General features: G+C 40.3%; 2 protein-coding genes and 1 pseudogene across 2 annotated transcripts in view; 1 reads left to right on the plus strand and 2 right to left on the minus strand.

Annotated features, from left to right (window-relative positions):
- The window catches only part of LOC138023140 (uncharacterized), a 24,791-nt gene extending 23,174 nt beyond the window's left edge, over positions 1–1,617 (plus strand). Inside the window, exons 9-10 of the mRNA XM_068870166.1 lie at positions 78–143; positions 1,491–1,617. Coding sequence (XP_068726267.1) covers positions 78–143; positions 1,491–1,617 — 193 coding nt within the window. The remainder of the gene's footprint in view (positions 1–77; positions 144–1,490) is intronic.
- Positions 1,618–2,837: 1,220 nt separating this feature from the next.
- Positions 2,838–3,476, minus strand: LOC138023141 (uncharacterized). The gene has a single exon (XM_068870167.1). The coding sequence runs from the start codon at positions 3,474–3,476 to the stop codon at positions 2,838–2,840; it is 639 nt and encodes a 212-aa protein (XP_068726268.1).
- Positions 3,477–9,791: 6,315 nt separating this feature from the next.
- The window catches only part of LOC138023142 (uncharacterized), a 27,589-nt pseudogene continuing 27,380 nt past the window's right edge, over positions 9,792–10,000 (minus strand).

The following is a 10,000-nucleotide window of genomic DNA, read 5'->3' on the forward strand; positions in this document are numbered from 1 at the left end:
AAGACTGAAAGAAATGGCTCTTTTAGTATGTAAGGGATGACAAGATGAATAGAGTAGATGTTTCTGTTTGTCTGTAGGTTTGTTGTAGAGGTCAGTAGATATACTTCCGTCGTTAGTCAAAGAGACACTTACTTCAAGGAAAGGTATGTTAGTAGAAGAGTGCTCAAACGTTTTATGGTCATTTAAAAAGAAAACTTCTTTAACCGCCGTACTGCCTTGGCCGCAGCGTGTTCTGATTTACAACTTCGTTCCCAGGGTCTCTCATCTTACCGCACCCTGGAGCTCCAGGGGACGGTAAGATGAGAGACCCTGAGAACGAGGTTGGAGTCACGAGTGGACGCTTCTGGCCAGTGGTCTATTGAAAAAAATCTGACTCAATGTTCTTTTTCGGGCGAGAATCATTCATGTCAATGTTTGCCTTCAAGGAAAAAAAAAGATATTGGAATACTGTCGTCCCCGAAGACCAGGAACACTAATCTTGGTTGCGAAAACTGAGATCGTTACTCTCAAGCATTACGTTTTTTTTCTCAAAGGACTAGTATCTGGCGCTATAAATTGCAGCTATCATTGAGATTTAATTCTTGGCACTTATGCGGATTAGCCTCCAGTCGGGTTAAGTATTTCCTTGGACATTAAAATATCGAAGAGGACATCATAAAAAAAAGACAGGAGACCGGTAGGATTTTGCAATCAATGAACGTGGCTCACTCATTTTGCAACTTCATTTTATAAATTGCTTTAGTGATCTGTTTCCTGCGGAACTTCCCTTTGCAGAAACAGATTCTAATAACCTTTACAAGGAAAGAACTGTAGATTGGATACATTATAACATAACTTCTTTCCAAAAAAGTATTTACGATATTTAGATAATAACCAATACACTACGCACAACTTTTCATATAAACTGATGTTGGAAAGTCTAACATTGAACAACATACCATGCACTCAAACTCTTGCGCAGTAAAGTTACAGAATGAGATTACTTTTTGCTGCACTCACTTTCCTTTACAAGCTCTGAAACCTTGGCTGAAAGGTCTCTTTTTAGATATCTAGATTTGCAAGGTATTTCGAATACTCGCACATGTCTTTCAACATACTAACATTGAAAGATGGAAGCTTGTTGCTATGATAATAATGACAAACATTGTAAACATCAAATATAATTGGATGTTTTAAGCCCAGATTTTCTATGACCTCTTCAACGGCATGGCGTTGCTCTCACGGCGTTGCTTGAACGGCATGGCGTTGTTCGTCATCCTCTTCGCTCGTGTCAGCCCCGTGCCAACCATGCTTTCTTCACGCAGATGCTAAGCGAGAAAAGAATCCTTGGACTTGCAATTTTGTAAGCCAATCTTCTCTTCCAAAAAGCCTTTGGTTATCGTGGGTTCTTTCATTGCGCACGTCCTTTGCTACCTGTTCTGCGGAAACTTTCTGTCCAGTCTTTTCTCCTATGTCAAACTTCTTTGTCAGATAATCCTTTACCTTTTCAGAAAACTGAGTAGAAGCACTTCTAGCCTTCGCCAGAGCCCAACCCAACAGATTCTTCGCTGTGAGTACGTATACATGGTTGGTAATGCTGTGATTGACGTTCTTCCGTTTGCACTGTTGCAAACATAGCAACCCAGTCTCGCTTTAGCTTGTCTGTACCACGTGCTCTCCTACATCTAAAGGAATTTCGAAGGCAGCAAATCTCGCAAACGTTTCTATGCAGCCAGGCTCGGGGCAAACAAAAACAGAAGCGCTATCAAGCGAAGTTTCCTTCTCTGGTTTAAGGGCTCGCGACACGCTTATGGAGAAAAATGGCTCCTTGGTAATGAGCGACGGTGATTTCTGCGGTTGCACAATTAAAGACTTATAGGGAAAAAACTTTCCGGAACCAATCCCATAGCATCGCCGAACACGAATGCCTTCAAACTCAAAAACGACGTTGTGAAATTTGCTAAATTCTTCTAATTTCCTTACCTCAGCGTTCTTGTTTGATTCATCAACAGAGCATACGGCTGTAGTTGTCCCTTTCACCTGCCGTTCTTTCAGCGCGATGTGCATATCATTGGCCGTAAGGATATCATGACCTTCGTTGCGAAAAGTTCTTATGGCAGCTTTCATTGGACACAAAATACGGTCACAAATGTCCTTGCCGCGTTGCAGCTCACAATGGTCAAAGCGACTGACCGAAATTCCAGTGCGTTCCCCGATGCTTGGTAGAGCTGCGATGAGAGAGTTGTTATGGTAACAGCCCGCTTCATCTGAACGCATATACACTTGAGAAATCGAAGGATGAGTAGACTTGAACTTGACAAGCAGATCTTCTAGAATGGAAGCGACTGCATACCAGTCTTGTGTGCAGGAATCAAACAGATGTGCATACGATTGCACCTCTACTTCTTTGCTGTTTTCGTCTTTAAAGATGACACTGCTTATGTGCCAACTTAGTCCACGTTTCCCAAACCACTCCGACTGTTTCTCTCTAAACTTCAATTGCTGAAATTTCATTGTCCAATCCATTACAACGATTACTTCGGAGTGTTTCGTTCATGAGGGGGAAGATATTTTCAGATTTGGTCAACCCACACAACACATTGAACACGCCGTGGTTTACCTCGTGGAAGAACAACATTCGGGAACTTTTATTGCATCATACATGTAAATTGCACAGGCATCCCACTAGATATAATGAGGTCATCCTAACACCCCCACTTGATCTCACTTATATGTCCTAGAATTACATCCACATATTATTACACTAAATGAACTCAACATAAAATGTGTTATCTCTTAAATGGATACAATAATAACAATACGAAGTTATGCTTGTATATTACTTGTATACCTATGTCTTAAGAACCAAAAATATAATTCCTAAACTTTTGCAACTTAAATTTAGTAACTGGTTTGGTCATGACATCAGCTACCATATCGGCAGTAGGACAATACTTAATGATTATCTTGCCTACATTCTGCGCGCTGCGAACGAAATGATATCGAACATCAATATGTTTCGACCTTCGTTGATTGACTTGATTGACTGGGTTCTTGGACAAGGCGATTGTACCTTGGTTGTCCTCAAAAATCAAAACAGGGCCACTTACCTCACCAATGTCCTTCATCATTTGAGTGAGATACATACCTTTTTGGACTGCTGCTGCCAGAGCAATATACTCAGCTTCACACGATGATAGAGCCACTGTTGGTTGTTTCCTTGATTTCCAAGAAATAAGAGGATCGGCTCTGTTCAAACTGAAACAGTACCCACTGGTACTACGTCTGTCATCTGTAGATGACGCCCAATCAGCATCACTGTAGCCTATCAGTGTAAGACCATCATCACACTTTCTATAGCACGATTCAAAATCAAGAGTCCCCTTCAAGTATCGCAACACATGTTTCAAAGCTATCCAGTTTCCCTTCTTTGGAGCAACCAGGAACTGTGACAACTTAGTAACAACCCAGCATATGTCTGGTCTGGTGCACGTCATAGCATACACCGTCTAGGATGCACAGGGGTTTCACCATCAAACTCAAGCTTCTGTTCCGAAGGTGTAGACCTTGGCTTACAATTGGACATCTCAAATTTCTCAAGCACCTTAGTGATGTACCCCTTTTGATTCATCTGCTCAAAGTGAATACCCAAAAAGTATGAAAGTCTACCCAGATCTTTCATATGAAACCTCTTTTTCAGCATTCCTTTAGCTTCAGTCATTAGCAACATGTTGCTTGCTGCTATAATTATGTCATCTACCCAGACAAGCATAGCAACAAATCCACTTCCAACATGTTTGGTATAGACACAATTGTCAACAGGGCTTTGCACAAAACTGTTCTCCAACAAGAAACAGTTTAGTACATGGTTCCAATTTCTACCCGAGTGCCTTAGGCCATACAAAGATTTGTTCAATTTATACACAAGTCTCCCTCCACTCCCTGAGGGAACTTCAAAGCCTTCAGCTTGATCCATATAAATCTCACAATCAATAGAGGCATTGAGATATGCCGTTTTCACATCCATTTGGTGCAAAACCAAATCATGTTGTGCTGCCATTTGCATTAGCACACGCAGTGATGTGAGATTAGCAGTTGGTGCAAAGGTTTCCTGAAAATCAATACCTCTCACTTGGCTGTAGCCCTTAGCAACATACCTAGCTTTGAATGTTTTAGCACCAGTGGAACTTTCTTTGATAGTGTACACCCAACGACCCCCCACTGCATTTTTCCCCTCTGGCAAATCAGACAAAGTAAATGTGTTATTTTCAATTAGGGAATTCATCTCTTCCTCCATCGCTGCCTTCCAATTGCTAGACTCAGGCGAGTCCATGGCCTCTTGGTAAGTTTGAGGGAAAGCAAAAGATTTGTAACAATAATCTACACTTGTTAGTACCTGATCATCATCTCCCATGTCTGTGACATAATCACTCAGGTAGGCTGGGGGCCTTCTTGTTCTCGTAGAACGTCTCAAACCTTCATCTGGAGACTGGCAAGTAGGACTGGTTTCACTCTCAGCTTGGGGTTGCTCAGCAAGTCTATCCGGAACCTTTTCAGATCTGTCGACATCGGATACACTGTGTGGTGGTGGCATGAGATCATCATCATCATCGGGTAATGGTCTCTCTGTTTTGGTCTGTTGTTCCACCCCTTTCCTTGTCGTAGGGAACTTCACCACCCTGTACTTCATAACCTTACCTGTCTCTGGGATATACACCAGATAGGCCGGGCTTTCTTTATCATACCCAGGAAAAATCCCCTTTCTGCATCTGGGATCTAATTTCTGCTTATTCTGCTTATATGCATAGCACTCTGATCCAAAGACTCTCATGTTTGACAAATTTGGTTTTCTGCCAGTGATAGCAAAGTACGCTGTTTGTTTTAAGTGGTTGTTAAAGCACCTATTGCGTATGTACGCGGCAGTCATTAGTGCATAAGGCCAAAATTCTTTGCTCAAATTAGAATGCAAAAGTAAGCACCTTCCCATTTCAAATAAGGTTCTCCAGTGTCGCTCTGCTGTCCCATTTTGGTGGGGAGAATAGGGTGCGGACATTTCATGCTTTATCTTATTTTTCTCCAGCAGAGACTTAAACTTCTGAGAAATAAATTCACCACCATTATCTGACCTAATACATTTGACCTCACCGTATGAAGCTGTGTCTGCCAAAAATTTTTGAGTTGCAGCTATTGTCACTTTTACACTTTAAAAAATACACAAATACTGCGCCTGAATAATCATCAGTAAAGGCTATTGAATATCTGAAACCCTCTCTAGAGACTGGATCAATAGGTCCGGCTAAGTCAGTATGAACCAATTCTAATGGTGCAGTAGCACGCGCATCAGGATTTCTATTCCTACTTTGGGTCATCTTCCCTTCAATACACACATTACAATCTTGCGGTTTGCTAGAACTACTATCACTTATTTTCATACCTTCCACTACAACTTTCAGTTTCAAGATGTCCTTATAATTACAGTGTCCTAGGATTTCATGCCAACCCTTCTGGTCACACATATAGTTAACAGAGTCAGAGTCATTCTTGTTAAAGGTACTGAGATAGTACAGTCTACAATGCTTCCCGATGTTGAACTTGGTTCCATCCTTGTAAACTAATTCAGCAGAGTCTGGATTGAAACTTACTGGAGCACCTCTTTCAGTCGCAGCTTGCACTGAGAATATATTCTGAGGATACGTAGGGATGTATAATGCATTCTTCAATGTCGCATTGACACGCTTCCCATTGGTATCCATGATGGTTATTTCAACATCTCCTCTCTTGAGTGCCACATTGTTAGATCGTGTTCCATCTGCTAATTCGATGTAGTGCTTCTCTGGAGCGAATTTGTCATCAAAATTCGGGAACTTTTATTGCACCATACATGTAAATTGCACAGGCATCCCACTAGATATAATGAGGTCATCCTAACACGGAGGTGGTCAAATTCTGTAAGCGGTCTTGTTTTGCCTTTTCTTGATTGCATGACCTCCGGAATGTGCGCTTTCCAGTCAAAGATGCTTTGTTTTGCTTTCACAAAACCGTACAAGATATCTTCTTGGTGATCTTTGCTGTAAAATGCAATGCGCTCGTTTTTTACTTTTCTGGTCTTCCATTTCCCGCAATACAGTCTTCAAGTATTCGCAACTGTTACACACAATATCGTGGACGTGATCGCATTCGACTTTAAAAGCGTCATCGCTGTTATCACTGAGGGCAAAATTACGGCAGTGGTCTGGGCAGGTACTTGGCTGGCCGTCTCTGCAGTTAATAGGATACTCTGTTTTTTTAAAAACAGTACTTAAAACGGTACTTAAAAGTACCGTTTGCATGCCTTGAGGGTTGTGTTGCTTTGCGCACACCATTTTGAATCAGCACCCAATGACTTCAGTTCATCTACTATTTTCTCTAGAGTCTCAAATCCAGCAGCTCCATCAGTAGCAATATTGTCCAACCTTTGAAGTGACCTTCTGTGGGACGCCTCCCTCACCTCAAGAATCTTATAAAGAGTTCGGGTGCTGAGGGGTGAGAATCTCTCCTCATCACAGTTCTGTAAATATTGGTTAATCATAACAGTTCGAGTTACGGTGCGCACGACATTAGGCATGGTCAGTTTCTCTCCCGTTTCTAGTTTAATTAATCTTGTACCATAAGCCACATCTTGATAGAAGTAAGGCTTGTTAACAAAATCGATAAAGTGATCGACTTTAGCCATTGGAAGGCGAATTCGATGCTTGACCGTTTTATTATTGCGGGATTGCAGGTCCTTTTTCTTTAGCGTGTTTCCTGGCTTGTTTAATTTGCCAGCGCGCGAGAAGCTCATATGGTTCATGGTATCTCATTAGTTTTTCAGTAGAAAATCTGTAGGCATACAGACTTAAAATCTGTTATTTGACACTTTTAGTAGGCGCATCTCTATATGCCGTCATCAGTCCTGATAGTTCTTTACTGAGATCGTCTTCTGATTCCCTTGACTCTGCTTGGATAGCACTTGAAATAAATCATCTTTTGCTTTCGGTGCAATTACCTCACAAAACAGAAGATAACCTTGAAGAGCTTTTTCCTGGCATTTTTGGCGATCGAGTTCGGTTCTATTTTCTCATGATGCTTTAAGGCGAGATGCCAAAGGGGAGAAGTTATCTGCAGCAGAACTTGATTTAATTGCTAGCTTAGACATTGCTGTATTGTACACATGAAGCACTTCAGCATCTTGAGGAGTTACGGCAAAGGGCTCTTCTTCGTCGGAACTACCACTGTCTCGTGCACTCAATGCACGTAGGGTACAGGCTGGATCTTGAGGACACGTAATGAATGTCTTAGGCGTTGCTGCAAAACCTGGACTCGGATCAGCATAGTATATAGCCTTCAGTGGCTCTCTGTCACAAAAAAAATATTATCAACTATTATTATTTTTCTTGCTTAGCCCGTTTATAAAATAAACTGAACATTGCTAAAACTGATTAATAACTCCTAGAAAACATAAAGACAACATAGAATTAATGCTCTAATTAGTCATAAAACACTTAAAAGTTTTCAGCTCGTACTTTCTTGGAAATTATAGTTCTCCCATTTAAGCATATCTTAACGCATACGTTTCTTCAGCAGTATGTGTTTTTCTACATTCCTCTTCCGGAATCAATGATGTAGAATTCGTATCTGCTTTATGTTTTTGTCCCACAGGGTGAACATATGGCTTATGAAAAGATAACAAAATCCCCCATAAGAGATGCACTGTAAAATGAAAAGCACTTTATGACAAGGAAATCTTCCAAATGTTATGTGTTTTATACTTACGTGAGCCTATGGGAACAGATATCCCAGACAGCTGAAACACCTTCTTTGCTATGGCTGGGTTGATCACGTCGCGACTTTTGACGCTGGTAGGTGTTCCTCTGTGTCCTGGGTACTGACACAACTTTGAAGGCCTCCAGTACTTTCCAAGACCATAACGATGGCGAGGACAAACACGTAATTTTTTAACTTGTTCATGTGACAAACATTCCAAGCCAGCCCTTTGCAGGGTGACCTCGTACTCTTTGAGGTCTGCACGTGACAAAAAAAAAAAATTTTGGTGTACAGTTAAATCATCTCGGCATTCATACAGAAATACGGTCTCTGAGCGACCACGTGAGGATCTGCAGTCCAAGAAACCTTTTTTTGACAAAGAACAGACATCTGCCATGATAACCAAGTTATTTCTATTTTTAGGTCCGCTGACCCCTGCAAGCGCTGACCCATAACGTCCTTTGGAATGTATGTAACGAAATACATGCTGCCCACATTCACTGCACTTGGAGATTAGCTTAGGCTGAATTTATCATCATTAATAGGAACAACATAAAACTGCTTCACTTCACGATTTCTGGAGATAGAAAGATTGTTTTTGTTTTACTTATATTTCACGGATTTGCTTGGATTCCGCCGCCGTTTGGACAAATGAACCCGAAATGATCGCGACAACATTTCCAAGATTCAGCTTAATCGTTAATGATTGACCATTTTGAATAAACGATTGTATGAAGGTGCAATTGATTGTGCGCATACGCCACTGATTGTCATACTATGCAATTGATTTTCTATTGGTGTTAATGATTACCCTTTGCACGAGATTGAAAGTATATTTGTTACCTTTGATTGTCCGAAGGTGCAATTGTTCATCCTTTGATGCAATTGAATGTTAATACATATGCAAATAGCGTTATTGAAAGTTCATTCGCGTTAATGAAGTTTATGGGAGTTCTAATGAACGTATACCTGCCGTATAGTTTCAACTGTTGACGTAAATGAAAGTATCTTTTGCGTAAATGAACAGCAAAAGGTGTAAATCTGTTCTCTTTTGATTTTCGCAATACCACAGGACTACACCCGGCGACAAGGAGAGTTCGTGAAGGTTTTTAAAAGCAAATCATCCTTATCATGTTCATAAATTTTAATCAGCTGGTTCGCTGATGTACAAAACATATCGAGACACCAAGCATATTGAAGCGCATTTTCTCCCCTGGGTACCCCCGGTGTTAACAGCACCTTAATGTGCAACTTTTCAAACTCCTCTCCCCTAGTGCCGCTAATTTGACAAGCCGACAATTTTGTGAAGATTTGAAATTCATCTTCGCCGGGTCTCGGAACAATTCCCTAAGCGCAATAAACAACAAAAGGCGTTTGTTTGGACTTGTGAAGAGGAATTTGACCCACAACAATGGACCATTTCTTGATACGATCACAGGGGCACTTAAAAGATTTTACTCTGCCTAATGCCAGACGATTTTACTATTCAAAGGGGGCGGTTCTGGATTCAATGGGCTGCCTAGAAGGGATCACAGTTTTAAGGCCCTCTTTTTTGTAGTCTGTATAATTTACACCCTATCCCATCAAATACCGAAAATGCCAGATGAAACATCTTAATTTATCCCTTTCATACTAACCAGTTTCTTTTCTTAGCTTAAATAGTCTGGTTTTTTCTGTTTTGTTTCGTGGTTGTTCTGTTCTCGCCATCATCCTTAATTATTCATGTTATATCTCACTTTCTTACACTATTTATTGCTCAACTTTAGTTTTTTTCTCATTGTACAACTGACGATGGATGATGTTTTATCCGAAACATGTCTTGATTAAAGATGAATTTCAAAAACATCGTGTGGATCATCAAAGCAATAATAATAATAATAATAATAATAATAATAATAATAATAATAATAACAATAATAATAATAATAATAATAATAATAATAGTGGGCTATTTACATCAGTGTGCCTCTAAATAAGATTAATATATAAATATAAATAAATGCAAAAATCAAATGCAAAAAGTACGCTATTTACAAAGCTACATTATACTTAATGACAATTCTGTTAAAGAATGTATTCTTAAAACGGTCCGTGTTAATGGCGGGCATTGCGGGAGATTTATTCCTTAAATTGTATCTTGTAGTCTTGGTCTCTGGGAAATTCGCTCTCAGAGGGTGGTTCGGAATTCTAGAAACCTTCCTACAAATTCTGTGATCTTGCACTTTAAGTAATTCACCTA

This window comes from Montipora capricornis, chromosome 11, assembly GCF_036669925.1.
Source record: "Montipora capricornis isolate CH-2021 chromosome 11, ASM3666992v2, whole genome shotgun sequence".
NCBI classification, from domain to species: domain Eukaryota; kingdom Metazoa; phylum Cnidaria; class Anthozoa; order Scleractinia; family Acroporidae; genus Montipora; species Montipora capricornis.